At 50.0% G+C, this 24530-nt stretch overlaps 1 protein-coding gene across 2 annotated transcripts; it reads left to right on the plus strand.

The window, feature by feature from the left end:
* Positions 1–191: 191 nt before the first annotated feature.
* UBE2G2 (ubiquitin conjugating enzyme E2 G2) lies at positions 192–23711 on the plus strand. 2 transcript variants are annotated; one of them, XM_086618465.1, is made up of 6 exons: positions 192–250; positions 8415–8450; positions 8540–8585; positions 15430–15548; positions 19354–19494; positions 21366–23711. In XM_086618465.1, the coding sequence occupies exons 1-6, from the start codon at positions 208–210 to the stop codon at positions 21491–21493; spliced, it is 513 nt and encodes a 170-aa protein (XP_086474591.1). In that variant the 5' UTR covers positions 192–207; the 3' UTR covers positions 21494–23711. The 2 variants fall into 2 exon arrangements, with proteins under 2 accessions (XP_086474591.1, XP_086474590.1); XM_086618464.1 differs by having other exon boundaries at positions 21381–23711.
* The last annotated feature ends 819 nt before the right edge of the window (positions 23712–24530 follow it).

The raw sequence follows: 24530 nt of genomic DNA on the forward strand, positions 1-24530 counted from the left end.
AGGACCGGCTGCTTCGCCGCCCCCGACGAGCGCGCTGCCCTAATTTCGGTGGTTTTGCTCCGGCGGTGCTCGGCGCTGCGCAGGGCGGGCGGGCGCGGCTCTGCGCATGCGCGGCGGCGCTGGGAGGACCGCGGCGCGCACCATCGAGGAGGAGCGGCCCGCGGGCGGCCGCTCTAGCCGCCCGCCCGGAAGCGGCGGGGCCGCGCCATGGCGGGGACGGCGCTCAAGCGGCTGATGGCCGAGTACAAGCGTGAGTCGGGGGAGCGGCGGCTGAAAGCGGCATCCGTCTTGAAGCCCGGGGGGCCGCGGGCCGGGCCGAGCGGTGGCGGCGGGGCAGGCGGCGGGCCGGGCGGAGCGGTGAGGCGGCGGGGCAGGCGGCGGGCCGGGCGGAGCGGTGGCGGCGGGCCGGGCGGAGCGGTGAGGCGGCGGGCCGCCCTCCCTCCTTCCTCCCGGGGCACCTCCCCGTGCCCCGCTGGCCGCCGTTCCCCACCCCCGCCGGCCGCTCGGCCTGCGGAGCTCTCCCCGCGTCCCCGCAGAGGCACCCGGTGGGGGTTAGGGAGCGCCGGGGGCTTTGAGGTGTGGCGGTGGGTGAGGGTGCTGGGTGGCACCGCTTCCCTCTGCCAGGCTGTTCTCCCTTCGCCGGGACTGCAGGCCAGATGGGAACCCCGCCGGTGCACCGGGCCCGCGGCACCGAGCGGCGGTTGGGGGGCGGTTGGCACGGCTGGTGTGCCGTGGCACAAGTGGGACGACGCCGTGGCACGTCTAGGGTGCCGTGACACGACTGGGATGATGCTGTGGCACAACTGGGATGCCGTGGCACGACTGTGTTGCTCACCAGCCTGGGCTGCGGCACCAAGGACGCTGTTGCATCCTCCGCAGCCAGGAGGAAATGGCCTGCCTCTTGTAGGCAGGATCGGTACCTTGAGTTGATTAGTAATTAGTTCATTATCTCAACTCAGTCCAGCTGGGTAAGAATGATTGGTGCCATAATTCCCCCTTTTTGTTTTACCATTTTTTGTTTTCACAATGGCTTTAAGGGTAAGCAGAGACCCGGCCCATTCATCCAACTCCAGCACGCTTCCCTCCCGCAAATACCACGTTGGGGCTTGCGGCTTTACCTTCTTCTCCAAAGGACTCTCGCTCGAGCTCCCGGCTCCGGCTCTGGCTCTTTTGGCTCGGGCTCTCGGCTCGGCGAGGGAGTCGGGGCTTCCCAGGGTCTCACGGATGTATCACATCGGGGTCACCAGTTGTTGCTCACCAGCCTGGGCTACGGCACCAAGGACGCTGTTGCATCCTCCGCAGCCAGGAGGAAATGGCCTGCCTCTTGTAGGCAGGGTCGGTACCTTGAGTTGATTAGTAATTAGTTCATTATCTCAACTCATTCCAGCTGGGTAAGAATGATTGGTGCCATACGACTGGGATGCCGATGTGGCACGACTGGGATGCCGTGGCACAACTGGGACACCGTGGCTCGTCTGGGATGATGGTGTGGCACATCTGGGGTGTCATGGCACAACTGGGATGCCGTGGCACATCTGGGATGATGCCGTGGCACATCTGGGATGATGCCGTGGCATGTCTGGGATGATGCTGTGGCACGTCTGGGGTGCCATGGCGTGTCTGGGATGATGCTGCCGTGGCACGACTGGGATGATGCTGATGTGGCACGACTGGGATGCTGCTGATGTGGCACGACTGGGATGCTGTGGCACATCTGGGGTGATGCCGTGGCATGTCTGGGATTCCGTGCCATGACTGGGATGATGGGTGACACATCAGAGATGCTGTGGCACGGGGAGCTCAGCCGTGGGGGAGTCCTGGGCAAGGGGCCAATTCTTTTTGTTGTTTTTTTTGTTTGTGTGTTTTGGGTTTTTTTTCCCCAGTTAAATTTTCCACGTGGAACACAAGACAGCCACGGAAGCTCCGTTGTGGAGCTTTGTGCCCTCAGAGATAATTAGAGGTGTTTTGCTGAGACCTCGGTGGCAGCGCGGCGGTGAGTCGCAGCGTGTGAACTCAGATCTGGTGCTCAGCACCGCACGTTTGTTCGTCCGTTCCTTGTTCCAAACCTGTGCGAGGTGTCACCCGCAGGGGGTGACGAGCAGCGGTCTTTGCCTGCCCACCACAGGGAGCGGGGTCCTGCTGGGACTTCTCCCCCGAAGTGGGTGATCTGCTCCCCGGTGACCTCGCCAGGTGTCTTTTTTTGGCAAGAATTTTTTTTCAGTTTGTTTGTCTAGTTGCTTTTGGCTTCTGTTCTGGCTTTTGTTTGGGGCAAGGAAGTAGAATGGAGAAAAAAAGCAGCGTTTGGTAGGGGAAGGATGGTGCTAGGCAGCAAGAACTGGCCTCCTGCTCCATGGAAGGTCCTTTACAGAGGTTGTCCAGGGACGAGGAGTTGTTTCTCCCTTCACCATCGTTCAGTGGAAGCCTCCAGCCTGCGTAAAATATTTACAGACACGTGGTTTCTGCAGAGCACGGGTCTCTCCGCTGAACGTCACGCAGGTGTTCCCAGGGCCAGGGCTGCTCTGGGGCCCCTCCACCCCACCCCTCGGTCTCCTGCTCGGGGTGGTGAGCCGGCCCCGCCGGCGCGGTCATGCGGGTAGAGCTGGTGCTGGCAGCGTGCCCTAGAAACCTGCCGTTTTCTGTTGTGATCCAGAAGCCCTGACCTGAAAGGCACTTCCAAAAAGACTTGACTCTGCTTTTGTCTGATCTCTTACATAAATCCCCTCCGTGCCAAAAGGCGTTTGTGATGCTTTGTTGTTGAGAAGCTCTGAGATCTCACTCGAGTGTCGTGTATGAACGGCTTCTGCAGGAAGCAGAATATTAAATAGCATCAAAAAGAGTTTGATTTAGTGCTGCAGGCAGATGCTACGTGAACCTCCTCTGAGTGGTTGCTCAGGGTAACACTTCCTGTGAACTGAGACAATGTCTTGCTTGTGATCTTCCTTTATAAATACTTTCCCGACTGGAATAAAGCATAGTGTTGTTGAAAATGAACATAATTCCAATGACTAAGCATAAAAAGCTTTGGCTCCTGGAGACCCGAGTTACAGAAGGCAGAGTAAGCCAAACTTTTCTGTTTCTGTGGCCACTTGGATTATGTTGGGTGCACGTTTCCAGGGGTGTTAGTTTGCTTTAGCTCTTGGCTGCAGAACCCAGAGTCAAGCCTGAATCATAACCCCCCCCCTAGTGCCTCACCCAAGACTGGGCAGTCGTGGCTCTTCAGAAGCTGTTTTGCCCTGTGGAAATTTTCAGCAAAAGTTATTTTGAAAAATAAACCCGGTTCCTCGTCGCAGGTAGCTGGGCTGCCTCCGTGCAGAAAAAGAGAAAGTCGTGTCGGGGGCCAGGGCTGCGGTCTGAGGTTCAGCTTGGTGTGAGCCTCTAGCTCGTTCCTGGTGCTAGTGGTGCTGGTGGTGTTCCTGGTGCTGGTGGTGTTCCTGGTGCTGGTGGTGTTGTTCCTCCTGGTGGTGTTGTTCCTGGTGGTGGTGGTGTTCCTGGTGCTGGTGGTGTTGTTCCTCCTGGTGGTGTTGTTCCTGGTGCTGGTGGTGGTGGTGTTCCTGGTGGTGGTGTTGTTCCTCGTGCTGGTGGTGTTCCTGGCGCTGGCGTAAGCGCTGCGTGGCTCTGGGTGAATGTTCTTTAGTTTTCCATTTTCTCTGTCTCTTCCCTTTAGTCACTTCTAGTCGTGACAGAGGTGTTTGGCAGCCAGTGCCTTGCTGGTGGGTGTATTTTGTTTACCAGGCTTCTAATTCTTTCCTTACTTGCCTTTTTTTTTTTTTTTTTTTTTTTTAGTTTTGGTCTTTGATTTTGGCTATGTACGTGTGTTTAAATCTTTAAAGCAAGGTTTGTTGTTAGTTTATGTGAAAAATGCATGACGTCGTGAGGAGTTTCTACCTGTTGGAGCCCAAATATGTTGTTCCGTTCTGGGAGAGGCTGTGAAATTGCACTGTTTTCCCTTCTCTGTGGAGATGGAAGGGAAGGTGGCTGTGAGCAGCCGGATGAGATGGATTTGGGTTTCGTCCTCATCTAGATCTTTGCACATTTGGAGTGTGATGACTTTTTGCGCTCTTATGTTTATCTGACTGTTTTTCTACTCTGCTAGAAATACTGTAGATAAAGCTGTCAAAAAAAATTGGCTATAAAAAGGCATAATTTCTGTTAGAGCATATATTTGTTGTTTCTTCTAGATTTAGAATAATATTAAAGCCTGAAATTAGTCTCTCAGTAGCAGCTCACGCTTGTGAGAGTTGAGAAGGAAACCTGTTTTTCTTACATTTACCGTTTCCTGGCTGCATGATCTTGAAGACGTCTGATCGCTGGCTGAACTTTTCAAATCTAAACCGGGTTATTTCAAAAGTATTCACCCAAATCTGTCGAAATGCAGGAATTGTAGTGCCCGGTTGTGGCACAAACAGGCGGTAGAGCAATGAGTTGTAATGCCAACAGGTATCATCGGGAGTGCTGTCGGGTTAAAACCAGAGGTATGTTAATTCTGAGATTTGGCAATTCACAGAAAAAAAAACCCACATCTTCTTTGTATGGGACAGAATCCGGCAGCGCTGATCGGATGCTGCGTCGGAGCAGAGGGAAGAAAACAGGATTTCTAGCAGAGCAGGAAGAACAAGGTTCTGGTTTCGAGCATCTCAGTGCAGACGCGGTCAGATACTGAAGTGTGTATGTGCCCGTAATGTTTCCTGAGTCTTGTGTGTTTGATCACCTCGGAAATACGTGAAATCCGTCACAGTTTTCGGGAAGCAGACTGTCGAACTTCTCTTTTAAGTCTTTTTATTAACCTCTTTAACAAGGCATCATAGAATCATGGAATCATCTGGTTGGAAGAGACCCTCAAGATCATCAAGTCCAGCTGTTCACCCTGCACTGTCAGGGTCCCTAAACCACGTTGCTTGGCACCAAATCCACACGGTTTTTAAACACCTCCAGGGATGAGGGCTCCACCACCTCCCTGGACAGCCTGTTCCAACACTTCACAACCCTCTCTGGAAAGAAATTTTTCCTGATATCTAACCTAAATTTCCCTGAGGCCATTCCCTCTCGTCCTGTCATTCCTAACGTGGGAGAAGAGACCGACCCCCATCTCCCTACAACTCCCTTTCAGGTAATTGTAGAGAGTGAGAAGGTCCCCCCTGAGCCTCCTCTTCTCCAGACTGACCAGTCCCAGCTCCCTCAGCCGCTCCTCATGGGACAAGTTCTCCAAACCCTTCACTAGTTTCGTTGCTCTTGTGGAGTTGTGCTTTCAGCTCTCCTCCTTTTGGCCCAGGTGTAATTGCGCTGTAGTGACTCCATAAGGAGCAGTGGTGTGAAAAGGGGGGCATGGATTGTGCCTGCACCCAAATCTGCCCCAGGTACTACTGGAAGTGTTACACTTCAGGAGCATCAGTTCTGTCTCATTCCATCTTGGCTTACAAGCAAAGCCCTTAAAGTCAGGTTTAGCTGTGGTGCTACAAGCTGGAATTCCGTTGTGTTTGGATTTGGGAGCAAATTCCCTGATTGCGTGCGGCAAAAGCTGCCCCGCAGACCCATCAGGATACCTCGTGGAGGCTGTGGAGATGGAAACTGCTCCAGACGCTCTCCAGTGCCTAAAAGAGACATTGCTCTGAACCAGCTGGTGGGCTGCACCGCCGTGGGCTCCTCCAACGTGCACCCAACGTGTGTGTCCGAGTAGAGAGCTCTCCGCAAACCCCTGGGGCACCCTGGCGTGGTGGTGTTGCCTTGTCTGCCTTCCCTTCCAGCAGCAGCTGCCAGCCACAGCCTCTCCTCATGACTCGGCCGCTCCCTTGTTTTCCGCCCGGACTTTTCTTGGCCTTCCCCTTTTTCCTCTTTCAAAACTGATTCTTTTTCTGGCTTTCTGTTTTATTCTTTTTACCTCAGAGATCATCCAGTTCCAACCCCCCTGCCATGGGCAGGGACACCCTCCACTACACCAGGTTGCTCAAAGCCCCATCCAGCCTGGCCTGGAACACTTCCAGGGATGGGGCAGCCACAGCTTCTCTGGGCAACCTGTGCCAGTGCCTCACCACCCTCAGAGGGAAGAATTTCTTCCTTAGATCTAATGGAAATCTCCCCTCTTCCAGTTTAAATCCATCACCCCTTGTCCTGTCACTACACACCCTTGTCCAAAGCCCCTCTCCAGCTTTCCTGTAGCCCCTTTAGGCACTGGAAGGTGCTGGAAGGTCTCCCTGGAGCCTTCTCTTCTCCAGGCTGAACAGCCCCAACTCTCTCAGCCTGTCTCCAGAGCAGAGGTGCTCCAGCCCTTGCATCATCTTTGTCACCCCCTCTGGACTCGCTCCAACAGCTCCATGTCCTTCTGATGTTGAGGATCCCAGAGCTGAACGCAGCACTGCAGGGGGGTCTCAGGAGAGCAGAGCAGAGGGGCAGAATCCCCTCCCCTGCCCTGCTGCCCACGCTGCTTTGGATGCAGCCCAGGATGTGGTCCCCTGCACTGTCCATTTAGCACTTCACCTGATCCTTAAGGATAGAAACCTCTTTTACTGATCTCCGAGGGGAAAGCTGAGCAAGGGGAGGTGGAGAATTGAGCCTCCATCCTTGTAAAAACCCTTTGCTCGGCGAGGTTTAGCTCCTGCTTCCTGTCTTCTTGGCTTTCCTTGGGGGTGGAGAGCTGCGGGGGACACGCAGATGCTGCCATCGGACGGTTGCAAAGGCTGCTGGGCTTTTCGAGGGAAATCGTGGGAAGTACCAAAGAGTTTTTGCTTCTTAGAGAGAGCCACAAGATGGAGCAAAATGATTCCGGGAGCTCCTGAGTTTGACATCTGCCTCTTTCTGTCGAAAAACATCAACAGGAAAAGCTGTTAGAGACCCGCTATCAAGCTGGAAAAACCTGCTCCTTAATGTCCGGGCGTCGTGGGAAACCCTAGCGCCGAGTTTCGGTCTGCTGCCGTGTGCTTTTGAACTTCAGCCGGGGCAATCCGAGTGAGCCAGAGAGTTTCCCTGTCTTCCCTGCCGGCGCATCTCAGCACGTTTTTGCTTCCAGCAGTGACCTAGCTCTTTCCAGACAAAAATCCGTGCGCCGTTTTGTGCAGCGCTGCCCGCAGCTTTCACGTCTAGCCTGGCACAAATGAGGTCGAGCGCCTCGTTTGTGGGTTTGGGACTTCCCATGTTCCCCGGGTGCTCCTTTCCCTGCGTGGGAACGCGCGTGGCGCTTCCCGCGGCTGCGGTCCGTGTGCCACGGGCCACTCGCAGTCGCCAGGCCATCAGTTAGGAGACACCGTTCCAGATCAGCAGCTCACATCCCTCAGGTAAATTGGCCTAATCACTGTCACCTCCTCCTGCCTGACACCCTCGGAGTGTCACCTTGTGCCACCGGTCCCGCTGGCTGCCCCGCTTCTGGCTCTGAGCTTTGGGGCTGGTGTTCAGCCCCCCGGGGACTGCAGGTCTGCTGGTTGCCCGTGCAAGGCTGAGCTTTGCCTCACCAGCTGCTGCCACCCCACAGGGCTTAGGAAACTGGAAGTCACTGGTCGTTGCAGTAGGTTGTTATTTTACCAGCGCACAGTGCTGGTCTCCAGCAGGCTTGAAATGAGGTTCTGATGCTGCAGGTTGTTGTACAAATTGGGAATTGTACCAGTTTCCTGCAGCAAGTGAGGGTTGGTTGATCCAAACTTGCCATGTGCTGCTTCTTTATTGCAAACTTTATTGCTGCTTCTTTTTTTACCTGCATTTTTCCAGAGCATGCAGGGGGAGTCGGATTGGATTCAAGGAACAGAGACGGTCGTCAAATCTCTCTCCCTTAGAATCATAGAATCATGGAATGGTTTGGGTTGGAAGGGACCTCAAAGATCATCCAGTTCCAATCCCCCTGCCATGGGCAGGGACACCCTGCACTACACCAGGTTGCTCAAAGCCCCATCCAACCTGGCCTTGAACACTGCCAGGGATGGGGCAGCCACAGCTTCTCTGGACAACCTGTTCCAGTGCCTTCTGCTTTTCCAACTTTTTGCGTCGTTTTGGGTTTTGTATTGAGATGTTGTCAAGTCTGGATTGGTGCAGAGAGGGTACAGGAATACAACCTGTGTTCTCTTCAGGCTGTTGAGTTTGTACCTGGAGATTCCACAGTGCTCCAAGAGAGGAGTGCTTCCCATGCTTTGTGGAAAAACTATTATTTTTTCCTTCTCAGTTTTAAATTGCCCCTGGGAAGACGAGTTTTGGGAGCCTGAAAAAGCACAAAACACCAAATAACTGTCTCGCCCAAAGAGGTTAAATTGGCAGCAGTGAGATACTGAGCCTTCTGGATGGGGAGTTTTGCCCAGTAAAGCATGACCAGAAGATTCCTCCCATGGTGTCCTCAAGCTTTTCTCCAAGGGTGTTTGCTGGTGGGGCCTCTGCTAAGCTGCAGCCACCCCTAGCTGAAATGCCATTTTAACCTTTCTTTGTGTTTTTTGTTTTCACAGAGCTGACCCTGAACCCACCAGAAGGGATAGTAGCAGGTGAGGAGCTGGGCAGGGTTTGCGCGCTGTGGAGCCGTAGCCCTGCGGTCAGGTAACACTAAGCGTTGGTTTGGTTTTTTTCTTCCCAGGTCCCATGAACGAAGAGAACTTCTTTGAATGGGAAGCTCTGATTATGTGAGTTGATACTGGTTTGTATCTGAAATCAGCGCGGGCACCCTGTGATTAGCTTCTAGAACGAGGACGTAAGAAAATAGTACCAGTTCTGCGTAACCTTGGCTTGCCTTTGGCTGGGAACTTCTTTCCTGACCCAAACAGGGAGTTATATTTGGAATTTAAACAGTGTGACAGAGGCAGCGTTGGGACTAAAGTGATCATTAGTTGCGCAGGTGTCATTATGATAAGCAACATTCAGCATAAATAACTTGCAAATTTGACAGGAATCCTCATGTGGGCTCCCTTGGCTGTCCGTGGGACGTACAAACGCTGTAGGGAGCGATGGATTGCTTGTAGGTCACAAAATCCTGCTGGGAGCACTGCTCAACTGCAAATACAGGACAGGTTTTTCTCACGTTTTAAGTGGAGCAAAGTACACGGATTATCAGTGATAGGAGACAAAAAATCAATGTCTAAAATTAGTTTACTTACTCTTAAATTTTTTTCTAGAAAAATGGAAGGGGATTGATCCGAGGCAGTTAAAAACAAATAATTCTTTTGAATTTCTTTACACATCTTGAGTTGGCTGGTGGTGTAAAGACGTTGAGAGCAGTGGGTCCGTGTAGAAAGCTGTTCTGTTGGTGAATAGCTCTGATTGCTACCTGCTGTGTTTTGGAGGATGACAAAAGCTTCTTTACGAAGTTGTGTCCTCTTTCTTCCACTCCCAAACTGTTGGGTACGGTTGTTCGTAGCAAAACTTGCCGTGAAAAGACAAAATCTTCTTGCCCAGCATCTTACAAGTTGTCTTCTCTCTTGCTCCTACTCTCTTACTCATGCCGTACCCTTCTCTGGGAGCTTTGAGTACATGCAATAACTGGTGATTTTTACAAAATAAAGTTTTGGAAGGGTAGAGGAGAGGGAAAGAGACCTTTGTCACTCAGGTCTGACAGTTTACACAAATGCTACAGAATTAAAAGATGAAGAAGCTCCAAACCGCTCAGCCTGTCTTGAAGCTGATGGTCTGTTGTTAGGGTACATCCAGGGTCTGCGTTCCAAGATTTCTTTGGTAAGAGTTGGTGATTTCCTTTCCTTCGGCCAGGGCCACGGGGTGCCGGAGGACGCTGGGGCAGCAGGCGGTGGCCATGCTCGCAGCCTTCCTGCCGTGCTCTCCGCAGGTTTCCACTGCAACCGCCGCTGCTGACTTATGAGATTCTCATCTGGCGTGGGTGGCAGAATTGCCCTCGCTCGGTTTGCTCGGAGTGTGTTGTCTGGGGATGGAAACCAAGATTTCTGTCTCTTGGGATCAGGCACACCACCAATCCAGGAGCGTCCCAAGCCGTAGCACATCAGCTATTCCGCACAAGCTGGCTGCGTGGGTGATCCTGCTCTCTGGTGAGCGTGAGCCTCTGGGTTATTTTAAGCCTCGGTAGATGGAGGTTTGGATTACCACTGCTCCTTTGGTGATGGAGATGAAGAGCTGGCAAATGCCTCTGCTTACGTGCACCGGTTTATCCTGCCACGAACAGGTTGTGCTTCCTGGTAGCCTGAAAATAAACAGCCTGGAAATAGGTGATTTGTTGCCTGACGCCAGAGATTTTGGCTGCAGTGTCTCAAGGCCAGTCACCAGTACAAGTTGGGGACTGAACTGTTGGGGAACAGCACAGGGGGAAGGGACCTGGGGGTCCTGGTGGACAGCAGGATGACCATGAGCCAGCAATGTGCCCTTGTGGCCAAAAAGGCCAATGGCATCCTGGGGTGTATGAGAAGGGGTGTGGTGAGTAGGTCGAGAGAGGTTCTCCTCCCCCTCGACTCTGCCCTGGTGAGGCCGCATCTGGAATATTGTGTCCAGTTCTGGGCCCCTCAGTTCAAGAAGGACAAGGAACTGCTGGAGAGAGTCCAGTGCAGGGCCACAAAGATGATGAAGGGAGTGGAGCATCTCTCTGATGAGGAAAGGCTGAGGGAGCTGGGTCTCTTTAGCTTGGAGGAGACTGAGGGGGGACCTCATTAATGTTTATAAATATGGAAAGGGTGACTGCCATGAGCATGGAGCCAGGCTCTTCTCAGTGGCATCCAATGACAGGACAAGAGGAAATGGGTATAAGTTGGAACATAGGAGGTTCTGCCTAAACATGAGGAAGAACTTCTTCCCAGTAAGGGTACCAGAACGCTGGGACAGGCTGCCCAGAGAGGTTGTGGAGCCTCCTTCTCTGGAGATGTTCCAAACCCGCCTGGATGCGTTCTTGTGTGATCTGATCTAGGTGGTCCTGCTCCGGCAGGGGGATTGGACTGGATGATCCTTTGAGGTCCCTTCCGATCCCTGACATTCTGGGATTCTGTGAAGGCTTTCTCTTTCTGCAAGTGGGATAGTTGGGATGGGTGGGATCACTCTTCCGAAACTCGTGCTTTGTCATGCAGCAAATTACGGTTCAGGCAGTTGCGCGTTGCTTGGAGCGTCGAAATCCCAGAGGATTTAATGCACTTCTTGGAATATTCCTGGAAGTTCCTGCCTATCAGTACTTGCTCGTAGCAGAGGTGGTGCAGTTTAGTAAAGCTTCCATGGGGGACGCACGGAAGTACTTTTGGATTTGATTCATTGCCTGGAACATACTTTTTCTCGTGTTTCCCGTAACGTTCTTAACCACCAGAGGAGCTGCTGGGCAGACTGGAGAGCCCTTTAAAGTGCTGAGCGTTGAGCTTCAGGTCTGTGTCAGCACAAAATGAGAGGCAGAGGTGCTTTAGTTTTGGTTTCTGTGTTGTGTGTGTGTCATAATGAAGTTTTATTTTTAAGATGTGCTGCATTCTGAAGCTGCGGTACAATAGGAACGTGTTTACTCTAAACACGTTGGGTTACTTTCATCTCTTTACAAAACCCTGTTAGAAGTGTTTGCCTACGTTTGGAAAGCAAACTGCATGACTTGTTTCTATTTGTGATAATCTTCTCGAGTGTTTTGTGATCTCAAATGTGCTGTGCGAGATTGTGGGAGTGAAAGAAGTGCAGGTGAGGAAATTTAAGTAAAGCTGGCTTCAGATTTTTAGACAGATGAAGTGTGAAAGGTAAGTAAGTAGCGTAATAAAGAAGAGAACAGAATATTTCCCCCCCTCCCCTCAATTTATGTAAAGCTAGAGCACAGTGATGGCAAATAAATAAATTAAAAAAAAAAAAAGAGACCTAAGAGAGAAAAGACACCACCCATTTATCAATTCAGAAATTTAAGTAAAGTCAGGTTCAAATTTTCAGACAGATGAAGCATGAAAGGTAAGTAGTGTAATAGAGAACAGAATACTTTTTTTTTTTTCCTCCCACCCAATTTATATAAAGCTAGAGCACATGTGATGGCAAATAAATAAATTTTTTAAAAAAAGAGACCGAAGAGAGAAAAGACACCACCCATTTCTCAATTCAGAGGTGGGCTGGGCAGTGTTACACAGATTGATGTAAGAGCTTGGCTCCGAGATAAAATAGTGCCTTTTAAAATCATGGTAATAATAATTTGTATTTCCGGTGTTCTTGCCTGCAGCAGCAGTGCTGGATAAATGTTGAACATCTAAACATTAAGGCTGTGTTGACATGTCTGAGTGCTACAACAGTTCTTAGGCTCCCAAAGGGAGTGTAGTGGATCCAGAACTGAGAATTCGGTGCGGTGATCCCTCTGAACAGGTTTGGAGCCTGGCGTAAAACACACCCGTTGGGTACAACATCAAACAGCAGCTGAACGAGAGCGTTTATGAAAGGCAAATCTTTGCAACGAGGTGACTTTTTTTTTAGTGGTGATCAATAGCCCCAGCACATCAAGAGTGTTCCGTAGTGCCGCTCAGCTCCGCAGCGCTGCCTCAGGTCCTGCAGGCTGCGTTGCGGTGGGCCGGCTCGTCAATGGAACGTTTCAAGACCACGTTTTGCCCTCTTTGGTTGGCGTTTGCCAGGGTGGTGTTGCTAGTGAAGTTTATCCTCAAAAGACACAAAACCACGTGAATTGTTAAGAACTTTATTAGCCTAAAGGTCGCTTGGAAACTCAACAGTATAAATTGAAGTCAACTTATCAAAAACCCGTTTAGAAAGGTAATTAGATCTCTCATTAGGCTCATGACTGTTGTTTAGCGTGGAGTTCCCCTTTTCACCATCTGATGACGGTGAGTTTTGGTCTTTTTCCAGCATCTTTTGACAAATAAGAAGCCATTTACAAATGTCCATGAAGCTCTGATTACGGAATGAATTGCCCGTGTCAGTGCGCTTCTCCCTCCTGTTTCGGCAGATACCCCCCATCCTTTTCCTCCCCTTGCCTGCGTAACAGCCAGCTCATGGAGTTCAGAGTTCCTTACTTTCATGACGTGTTTTATGTCACTACTGAACAGTTTGATTGTCCAGCAGGTCATTTAATGCCACGTAACGGCTGGAGGAGAACTGATGTCAGCTCTGCGGTGCTTTAGGGAAGGCTGTAGAGGAGCATCGTGCAGTAAAGAGCCTTAGATGGAGCAGGTTTGGGACAAGGTTTTTCTTAAAAGTTCTATGCCTTGAGCCTGTGCAGAGCAAGTGCCTTCAAGTGCTTTGTCTTTCCCAGGGTGTGGGAGATGCTCAAGGCAACTGGCCTGTTGGCTAACCTACTCGTGCACTGGGTATACTGGACTTCAGCTGGCGTAGCAGCTTGGATGAGATAGAATCATATAGAATCATAGAATCATCTGGTTGGAAGAGATCCTCAAGATAATCGAGTCCAACCATTCACCCTGCACTGTCAGGGTCCCTGAACCATGTTCCTCAACACCAAATCCACACGGTTTTTCAACACCTCCAGGGATGGGGGCTCCACCACCTCCCTGGGCAGCCTGTTCCAATACTTCACAACCCTCTCTGGAAAGAAATTCTTCCTGATATCCAACCTAAATTTCCCCTGGCGTAACTTGAGGCCATTCCCTCTTGTCCTGTCATTCCTAACGTGGGAGAAGAGACCGACCCCCATTTCCCTACAACTCCCTTTCAGGTAATTGTAGAGAGCGAGAAGGTCCCCCCGAGCCTCCTCTTCTCCAGACTGACCAGTCCCAGCTCCCTCAGCCGCTCCTCATAGGACAGGTTCTCTAGAGATCATGGCATAAGGCATGGAGGCCTCTGAATGTGGTGTGCTCTTCTTTGCAGAGCGGATGGTGTGATTGCAAAGGGACCTGGGCGCTCTACCCCTCTGGCCCTGCTGATGTCCTTTCTGAACTAAACGTGATGCCGTCAAGTTTAAACATCGTGGCGGCCTCCTGAGTGTTCTGCAGTTGCAAACGCTGTCTTGGATTAACTTTCCTAATGTCTTTGATGTCATCCTGGCAGCAGTGAATGGCTGAAACAAAAGCATTTTGCTCACATAATGCTGGGCCTGAAATGGAGCGCGTTGGGTTAACGTATTTGAGGGAAGAGCCCTGAAGGCTGTGTGTTTGCTCTCAGAACATCAGACACCCACCAGCTTTTCAATGCTGTATGGACGTACTCTTAGAAGTTCAACAATAAGCCTTTAAAATGCAGCTGGAATTAACATGTTCATGAAAAAATGCGTTCTGTTTACTCTCAGATGCGAATTGAATCCTGACTGAATTTAGGGAAAAGGCCAGAAAGGGAGCAAAACGGTTGAGGTAGCTTAGCTTTTGTTCTTGGTTGAGATAGTTTAGCTTTTGTTCTTGCCATATGTCCATGTGTTTCTCTAATCTTACCTGCCAGTGTCAATATTCAGGTTTAAATCACGTAATTGTTGTGTTTATCTACCGGCCAGGTCTTTTGAATCCCGAAGTTTTTTTTGGAGTGAGCCTCCTAGTTCAGGTTTTGCTGCTCTCAGTTTTCTTTTTCTGTAGGTTACCAGTTGCAGTCTTAACTGTGAGGAGTCTTGAACTGTTATGTTCTTTCTGACATGGAGGATTGGGAGGAGGAGGAGTATTCCTAAACCTTATTCCCTTATATATTCCTAAACCTTATTCCCCAGACAGCGTAACCCCTGTTTGAAGAGCTTTTTACTAAATGCGTGAGGTTTCCTAGGCCAGGATTTCCAAGGATGGAGCTCGTTTCGTGATCTTTCCAATCAAGGGAGGTGGTATTTGTGTTACAACTTCCAGATGGCTCCTCAAGTTGGAATAAATCACGTCTCGTAAACTTTTTTGCTCACCTCCCAGAAATGTTTTATGTAGGGAGGGTGAAATACTTGTCTTTGTACTCTCAACTTGATTGCGCTTTGAACCGGGCGATGGACACAATAAGGAAATGTCTCTACAAGAACCCCGACGAAGCCAGTTCTCTGTGTGTGCTGGAGGGAGTGCAAACCAAACACCTCGAGTGTGCAGAGTAACACACTTGTCCTGCATCTCGCAGTCACGGTCCCTGAGCCACGGTTTGATTTTTGCAAAACACCGCCGCGGCTTTCGCGTCAGATAGTGCCGAGTGTTTACGCGTGGTTGTGCTCGATACTGGCGGCGTCAATCTCCGCCGGCTTTGTGAAATGGTTTTGGGGCTGCAGCGTTTGACATCTCTGTCTTGTGCAGCATCACAGTATCTTCAAAGGCACAGGAGTCCCACACCTGCCTCCTCGGCTCTCTCCCGACGTGCAGACACACAAATCCTGGAACGTGCCTTGGAGCCAGATACTCCAATTATAGCCAGACACACCCTGCTAATTAAGCAGTGTTGTGACCTTCCTAGTAATTTAGTGTGCAAGCTTTGATTTCCCCCTTCCCTCCCAAACCCCCTGTTTGGATTTAAGTTTGAGGTGTGGGGGAAGAGTGTGTTAACTCTTTGCGTTCTGGAGATGATGGCATAACCCAAACCTCAAATGTCTCATGCAACAAGAATTTGGGTGAAAGAACTATTTAAAACGCTGGTGAATAGCTTTTTATCTGTTTCTAGGGGTCCTGAAGACACCTGTTTCGAGTATGGGGTTTTCCCTGCTATCCTGAGCTTCCCACTCGACTACCCCTTAAGTCCTCCGAAGATGAGGTTCACGTGCGAGATGTTCCATCCAAACAGTGAGTCCGATGCAGCAGGACGTATGGGGAAGTGGGTTGCTCGTGCATCTTAAAACCAAGCTTTTGCAGCAGGAGAGCTGGTGTCCTTACCGAGGGTGGTTCTCTCCCTTTCCAACCTTGAGTATTCTCTCCCTTTCCAACCTTGAGTATTCTCTCCCTTTCCAACCTTGAGTATTCTCTCCCTTTCCAACCTTGCGTATGCAGTAGGAGTGTTCAGCTGTGCAGCAATTTTGCTCTGTCTTAGGGTCACTTTCTCTTTGTCACATTAATCCTCGTACACCTTTTGGTCATAAACAGTCCAATAAAGATTCCAATAATTCCACTGCTGTTAAGGTGATTCCAGGAATAATTGTAACAATTGTAGAAATAGTCTGAAGATAAATCTTCTGTACGTATGTAAAGTGTAGTGAATTAATACAAACTCTTTCCAGGCTTGCTCTGTGGCTTGTATTTGAGTAGTTTGGCGTTATTTTAACGAGTGAAAATTTGTTCGTGTTCACCAAAGTGTGGATGCAGCTTTATTAGGCAGCATGGCTTTTTTTTCCCAGTAAGTCACAGGTTTAGTAACATTTCGGATGAGATCTTTCTGAAATAGAGAGTGCTCTGTCCAAGCAGATGGCATGTGCAGCCATTGAATATTAAGGCTTTGCTGACCTTTTCTCTGCAATTCCGGCGGTGACAGTATTATCCTAAGACTTTTCAGTGGAAATAATTGAAGTAACAACAAGTACAGCTAACAAGTTTGAGCCTCGGACAGGTAAAAACCTTAAAGCCCCCTTTCGCAGCCTGGAGCACTATTTTCTGGAGTCAGGCTTGGCATTCTTTGTAAAATTGTTGCTTGTGACAGCTACTAAATCACATGGATTATGTAAAGATTGTTTATCATCACCCAGATTTGATGGGCTGGATCTGTGTTCTAGGCTGTTAGGGCTAGGCCACTTATAGAATCATAGAATCATGGAATGGTTTGGGTTGGAAGGCACCACAAAGATCATCCAGTTCCAACCCCCCTGCCATGGGCAGGGACACCCTCCACTACACCAAGTTGCCCAAAGCCTCATCCAACCTGGCCTTGAACACTTCCAGGGATGGGGCAGCCACAGCTTCTCTGGGCAACCTGTGCCAGTGCCTCACCACCCTCAGAGAGAAGAATTTCTTCCTTAGATCTAATGGAAATCTCCCCTCTTTCAGTTTAAAGCCATTGCCCCGTGTCCTGTCACTCCACGCCCTTGTAAAAAGTCCCTCTCCAGCTTTCCTGTAGGCCCCCTTTAGGTACTGGAAGGCTGCAACTTGAGAGGAATAAAAGGAAAACGCTGCCCTCCTGCCTAGCGTTTCCTTCTGAGCTGCTGTTCCTGCACTTTCATAGCATAAACCTTAAACTCAGCTGGGAATGGATTTTATTTCATCCTGTTCCAAGGAATTTTGCGATTTCTCGAAGTTCTTCTGTTCTTCCTTTCTCGAAGCACCACTGATGCAGATTCTTGCCCGTTTAATCCACGTCTTTCTGTTCTCCTGTGGAAGACAAACCTTCGTGTCACAGCGTAGAACTGTGGACATACCCGAGGCAGTGTAGCATCATCTCTGAAGCTCTGATGTCTGCAGCACTGCAGCAGTTGGCACCTGGCAGCAGCATGTCCACATCAACACCTTGCTCCAGCTGGACTAATTCAGCCAAACTTCTCAGCAGGAGCGGTCTCCACAAGCAAATCCGTGTCCACGCAATACTCTGCAGCTTCAGTTGCAACCTTGGCTCGAGGTTCGCTGCTCACAGTGGCTTTGTGTGCAGCGTAGCCAGGAGGAGTGGGACATGGGGAAGCACAGACTGCCTGACTCTCACGTGTTACAGAGCGGCTCTACGTGTGGGCTTGTCCTCCGTGGGGTTAACTGGAACACGTTAGGTCCGTGACATGGTGGTCAGCTCAGCTCTTTAAAGTCCGGTGACTCTGGGTCATGTTAATCTAAAGTTGAGATCACCTAAAGTAGACACTTGAATCATAGAGTCATGGAATGGTTAGAGTTGGAAGGGACCTCAAAGATCATCCAGTTCCAACCCCCCTGCCATGGGCAAGGACACCCTCCACTACACCAGGTTGCCCAAAGCCTCATCCAACCTGGCCTGGAACACTGCCAGGGATGGGGCAGCCACAGCTTCTCTGGGCAACCTGCTCCAGTGCCTCACCACCCTCTGAGTGAAAAATTTCTTCCTTAGATCCAATCTAAATCTCCCCTCTTTCAGTTTAAAGCCATTGCCCCTTGTCCTGTCACTACACACCCTTGTCCAAAGCCCCTCTCCAGCTTTCCTGTAGGCCCATTTAAGTACTGGAAGGCTGAATCTTTTGTTTCAGGTGGGGTTGTGGTGGTCTGCTCGTACCCAGAGAGGCTGTAGAAGTGGGTGGCTGTGCTGTGCTTTTTCTGTTCCTTAAGTGCTTACCCCTCCACCTGTGAGGAGCTGCAGGGAAAACTTTTTTCAAGTCTGCTGCGTTCCCTTATCTTTGCAGTTTGTGTTGTGCACAGGGGGAATCGAGAACCACAGAACTATCTTCTCTTAAAATAAACTGGTGTTCGTGGATGCTCTGGCAGAGATAACTTCACAGTAGGGATTCACGGCCTGGCGTTAGCCAGAGTGGGAAGAGACGTTGGTCTTCCTGGGATCTGCCTCGACCGTGCCGCTGTGGCCCCGCTGTTTGAAACGAGGTGCTGCATAAAAACATCAGAGTAGCTTACGAGTGAATTACCTTCCACCAGCGCGTTCCTAACCTGCAAGGAGAAGTGCTGATTCAGCACGTGCTCTTTTCATCTCTCCCAGCTACAGCTCGACCAGCTCCAGTCCCCACCCTGGGGCTGCAAGTGTGGCAGGCTTGTGCAGGCATCAGCTGGGTGAATGGAAGGAACTGGAAAGGGGCACTGCTGCTTCCAGCGGCCATTCCCTCTCTTTGTTTTGTCTTGCTTCCCTGCCAATGGCACAGGTTTGGTCACCCGAGGAATAGAAGCACTGGAAGTGGTAGGCTGAAGTTGTCATTCCTTGGGAGGCTGCAGAATTGGGCCACGTTGCTAAAGCTGTGTTTGGAACTCCCTTCTCTTTGTGTTGCCTCTTCAATCTTCCTTTGGCCTCGTCGTCAGGACAGCGGAGCCCAGTGCCTGCGAAGATGCTCTGCTTATGCTAAAAGTGGGAGGAGAAGACATCTGTGTCCTTAATTGACAGGCTACCTTGTTTCCATGCTCTTTAACGCAGCTGAGCTTTACCCAAGATCTTAAAAAGTAGCGCGAACTCTTCCGGTTGCACCTCAGTAATGTTCGAAATAAGACCAATTATATTTTTAATAACGTAATGCTTTTCCCTCTTTGATGCAGCAGAGCAAGTGTGCTTTATTCTTTTTATGGTCACGGTCCAGTGGAGGACTCCAGCGTGAATTCAGTGCTGTGTGACTGTTACCCTTCGATTCAAGTAGGACTGGTCACCTGCTCAGAGCTGTGTCTGTCCATAAATACTTGCCTTGTTCCACCAGGCTGCATCTCTTATTTCGTTCCATGGAGCCTGGCACTGGTTATTAAATGAGACGAGTGCTCCTGGCTGGCTTCTCTTGGGGAAGGATGACCCAAGTTTGTTAGATTCGCTTAAAAGAAGTTTTTGCTAAGTTTTTGTCTTTCAGATTTTGTGTCCTCTTGCGTTTGGAAGAGGAAATTTAAAACTGGGTTTAGCTTTAGTCATACAAAGGCCAAGTCCAAACGTTCATCCACGCTGAAGATCTGGAGAGGCCAAGTGTTTCCACTGAGTAACAATCAACTCCCTGTACTTCTCGTGCAGTTTACCCAGATGGGAGAGTTTGCATCTCTATTCTTCATGCTCCTGGGGATGATCCCATGGGATACGAGAGCAGCGCTGAGCGGTGGAGTCCCGTGCAGAGTGTGGAAAAGATCCTCTTGTCGGTTGTTAGCATGCTGGCAGGTAAGGACTGCTGTTCCGTTAGCAGTAGCTCAGGTAGCCGTTACTGAGTTAGCTGGAGCTGCTTCTTGCTGTTTGATTTGTTCAGTGACCAAAGGACATTTCAAGCTGCTCAGCAGCAACCACAGTTCTTAAAGCCCTAGTATTTATTTATTAATAAACCAGTTCTCTGAAAATAATTGTAAGACTGAACTAGGAAACAGGTGTTTTCCAGCTGTGTGAGCGACTGCACTGCTTTCCTTCCAGCTCAGCAGCAACCGAGCAGATGGGGATGGTCGGGTGGGTCTGGAGGTTCAGCTGGTTCCCTGCTCCCGCACAAAACCTCTGCTCTGTCCTTGTGTTTGCCATGATGCCTGTTCAGCTCTTGCAGGCCTCACAGCCTGTGTTGATTTTGGCTTTAGCAGCTGAAGGGTTACCAGCCAGATCTAACCAGTGCAGTAAACTGGAGTCCATGGCCTCTGTGATTCAGGAGCCAGCACCCTCCGTTTCTGTTTGTTATTTGCCAGCCCCATTCTGCCATCTGGTTCAGAGGAAGGCTGTTTGAGAAGAGAGGTGGGGTGAAAAACTTTTTGTGCAGCCTTTGAAATGACTTTCCCTAAATCCAGCAAGGGCCAGGGGTCAGCTTTGTTGTGTACAGCTCCCTAGAGATGGATCCTTTTCCACATAGTGGAAAGAGCCACTGAACTGGCAGAGCTGCGTCCTTTAGAATCAGTTTTGAATGATAAAAGATTTTAGATGGTTTGGAGGGTTTAGAAGTGGCAAAGTTGATGGAAGAGCAAGCAGCTGATTATGACATGGGACCATTTTGGCTTCAGAATAGTAACCTACTGCTGGGAAGCTGTGCAGACAGACAGTGCCTCGCTGGGCTTCCAAGTCCTGGGAGGCCATGGGTTTGTGGTGCAGCCCTACCTGGGCTGGTCAGCGTGGGAGCCACTTGGTCTCTCTCGTTCTCTGCCTGTGCGTCCTGTTTTCCCACAGCTTTTGGAGGAATTAGTCTAAAACATCAATGGTCAGCTTCTTTCAGGCTGCTGGCAAACTCTCAGCTCTGACTCCACAGATAGCACTTACCAAAGCTTTCCAAACTGGGTGACCTGCACATCTGCTGGCTTTTAAGGGCGAACCACCAGCATCGTGCCGAGAAAGACACGAGCCCAAAACATCTGCTATAAACTAGGCTGGGGTGGGTTGGCACTGGCGTGTGGAGTACGTCCTGCCTTAGTGACCGGTGTAATCCCGTGGCAGTTGTCCCGCTGAGCGCTGACCACGAACCTGATAAATCCCATGTTTCAGCTTACCTCCGTACGGAATGAAGTGTTGGGAGTCACGGGGCTCAGTGTACTTTGCAAAGCGCTCCGAAATCCTCGGATGAAAGATGTTGCCGGAATGAAAGCATTCTATGGGTTTTCTTGGTTTTCATTTGTTGTTTTTTAATAGAACAAGCCATCCCAAAGAGCGACAGAGCCTGTTTGGGTGGCCTGGTCGGGAGGGCTTTGTGTCTGTGAAGCCACAGAACCAGAAAAAACATTTTGCAGGGAGCAACGTGCAGTTTGAAACACCCTTGACGGCGCTGGTGGTGCCGCGTTGTGGTGTTCCATGTGCATGCCGGGGCTCAGCTGCTGAGAGCTTAATCAAAAGACACTCTTGCTCCTCTGCTGCTTCTTTCTCACCTAAACTCGACCTCGCTGTCATATGCTCATGTGATCAGTTAAATCGGAACCATTTGGGAATCCAGCAGCTGTCACTGGATTTTCTTTAGGAGTGTTTCTGTTGTCCCGAGCAGGGAAGTGTGCCAAAGCCACGGGGAAGTGGCAGTACAGAGGCTGAAAAAGCGAGAGGGTCGTGCTCCGTTGCCTGCCTGCCCACCTATCTTTCAGTCTTTCTCGTTTCAGAGCCAAATGATGAAAGTGGAGCCAATGTAGACGCCTCCAAGATGTGGCGGGAAGACAGAGAACAATTTAACAAAATTGCCAAGCAGATCGTGCAGAAGTCACTTGGACTTTAAGCTCATAAAGAGACTCAAGTGTTTTGTATTTCTCTCCACCTGAAAACGAGCAGTGCTCAGTGCTGGTACCAAAAAGGAAAACTTTGCAAAACTATTGGCCTAGTTCTTCTTATCGTTCATTATTTATTTACCATCTCTTTTCTTCTTCCGCTGCTCCAGAGAAGCCTCTAGTTTACTCACTAAATTGTGTGGAAAAGGGATTTAATACTAGGAAAAAACACGGAGACGGTGCTGTTTCGAAAGGCTGCTTGTTGCTACCTCACCTCGTGGTACGGAAAGCTCGGAGATGTTGCAATCTGCAGCCCACCTTCGCCCATCTGCTGTTTGAGAGCACAGCTGGTTTGGATCACCTGCCGGAAGAGCTAGTTGTGTGTTTTTATAGGTAGCGTTGCATCTGGAGCATTAGTAGACAGGATAAATCTATCCATTTTGTGATACTAAGTTAAGGCCAGCGTTTGCAGTCAGAAGGGATTTGAAGAGGATAGTTAGCGAGAGAGTCTGTAGAACAAGGTTATAGTCAGGATGCGTTGGCGAAGGACGTGATTGCGCAGCGGGTAGCTTCGAGGGACGATCTAGGGAGTCCTTGCCAGCGACTCTCTGGGGGTCCAGAACGGGCTGGTGTTCCCATGTGACACTGTGAGTCTGTGTTGAGCCTTTGAGTCAGCGTTTGCTTGGAAAAAATCCCAAGAGCTGCTTTGTTACTCCTTAAAGACACTCAGTTGTAAGTTGTAAATTCAATTAGTGGTGCAAGATGTAAAGACTGGAATCCTGAACGCTTTGGTCGGGTTCACCATGGGCCAGGCGGGTCATTGGCAGCTCGAAAATCCAGTGAGAGTGTGTGTCTACTCCGCTGGGCACGTAAAACATCTCTGTGATAACGTCAGCTCCTCTCCTCTTGGCATTTGGGAGTTGAGAGGATCGGGCACTGCTGCCCTTTGCCACCCAGGTCACCTTCTTTTTCAGGTGGACGAGGACGAGCGGGATGAATTTTGTGAAAACAACCGTAACACTTCTTTGTGCTGGCTTGATGCTTTCGTGTATTTAAGCACGAGCCAGAGAAGGCACTGGCTGTGAGTTCTGGAGGATGGTACGACACACGGTTAGAACTGCAGAGCGTTGTCGCCGACCGCTGGCGTGGAGGACGCGGGAGATACCAGCTGCAAACTGGTATCTCACTTTCTGAAACCATTTAGGGGCCACTGGTGACCTTTGTGCTTCTCAAGCAAATCTCTTGCGTAGGTCCAAATCTTCTCCAGTTTACTACAAGCAATAACATGCCCATCGATAGCACATGGAATAGCATTTTGTTGGCAGCTTTAAACGGACTAAATTTGAGAAGGGCTCTCTTTTTTTTTTTTTTTTTGTGACACGGAAGGAGTCGCAGCATGGAGAAAGCTCTGCGGAGGTGGTTGCGCGCGCGCGTGTGTCTGACTCATCAGTATTTACATCTTGCTGTCCCTGCTGCCTGTTCACGTGCTGCAGGTCGCAGCGTGCCATCGTTCTGCACCTCCGGAGAGTTCGTGTTGCTGTAACTTGCTGATTTTACCTCTTTGTAGAAGTAATTTTGCTTTGGTGTGAGGGTAGGAGGGGGACCTGCCTCAGTGTGGGAGCAGAGGTGATGAAATAGTGTTGTACCTAACTAGTATTTCAAGCCTACAGGAAAATGTAGCACTTATATGCAGACTGGAAGTGGGTTTTGGATTGAATGTAGGTGGAGCGTTGCTCCTAGGAGTATTGCTTTTGGAAACAACGCTGGAGAGCTGTGAGCGCCACGTGGCAACCGGTGGCCTCAGTGGGCATGGCAAAAGTGGGCTCTTGTTAAGTGAGGAGCGTTTTATTCATGTGTGCTCACTCGTTACCTTTATTTTATGGTGGGATTCAGTCTGTATACTGAAAATAAAGTGATTTTCTTTTCTCCTTTCATAGATGTGTTGCAGTGGGTGTTTGATATGGGTAACCAACTGGTCAAGAGAGTCCAATTCTAACTTGGTCCAAAGGAGTGGGAGACTTTATTCTAACACAGTTAAAACACGGGGGATGCTTTCGAGGAGTGGAAGAGTTGACACAGATGCTTTCCAGGCAAGAGTCTTGTCTCTGGTGGTGGCAATGACTTGATAATTGAAAGAAAACGGTGAAAATCTGACAGCTGGCAGTTGTGATGCAGTTTGGTTCTTACAAAGGTCTTGTTACGACAACAGGTGAATCGTGAGTTCTAACACATCATTCAAAATCTGCTGATAGCAGCTCTTGGATTTGAGAAGGACAATTAGATGTCCAGTTCCTACTGAGTATTTCCAGCATCCCCAAATCTCTGCTGCTTAGAAATAAAGTCATTTCTTTTTAAATGACTGGCATGTGTGGGCCTGCTAACCCAGGTGTTTTAAGCCACCTGATGGGCATAGATACCAGGCAGTCCTACAGGTGACAAAATGGAAGCAGAAGTCCACCTCAGACGACTGAAACTTCCCTTGTCGAGGTGAGAAGAGCGGTCCTGAATGATGGCTGAAACCAACGGTGAGCGTTTGAGTTCACTGAAAGTCTTAAATGTTGGATTCCCGGATTGTTCTCCTCGCAGGAAAGAACGGAAACTTCATCACCGTGATTCCGTAATAAGCCGAGTCCTTGGGCACGCACAGCACGAGGGTTCATCTCGCACAGCTCCGCGCCCGTGCGGAGGCAGACGGGCTCCGGCGGTGCCCGGTTTGCCCCGGGAGGGTTTCACCACGCAGGCAGCTTGTCACAGCTGGGGAACACCTGGGAGTTAAAGGCTGTGAAGCTGCCGCGCCGATCCCGGGATAGATTTCCCCAAAAGGCTTAATCCTCAGCTTTTGTGCAAGGATACTCGTGTTGGCAGCGTGTGTAATACTAGCCGGTGGCGATGTTTTTTTCGGAGCAGTCGCCTTTTTCCAGTCCGAAACGCGTTCCTTGGGGAGTGTCGGAGCTCTACAGGTTTTCCGCATGCAGGTAAAGTATAAAAGATTAAAAAAATCCTTTCTCAGGGTTATATTTGGTTTAGGCTTTTATATTAAAAATGAAA

This window comes from Tauraco erythrolophus, chromosome 11, assembly GCF_009769465.1.
Source record: "Tauraco erythrolophus isolate bTauEry1 chromosome 11, bTauEry1.pri, whole genome shotgun sequence".
Lineage (NCBI taxonomy): Eukaryota > Metazoa > Chordata > Aves > Musophagiformes > Musophagidae > Tauraco > Tauraco erythrolophus.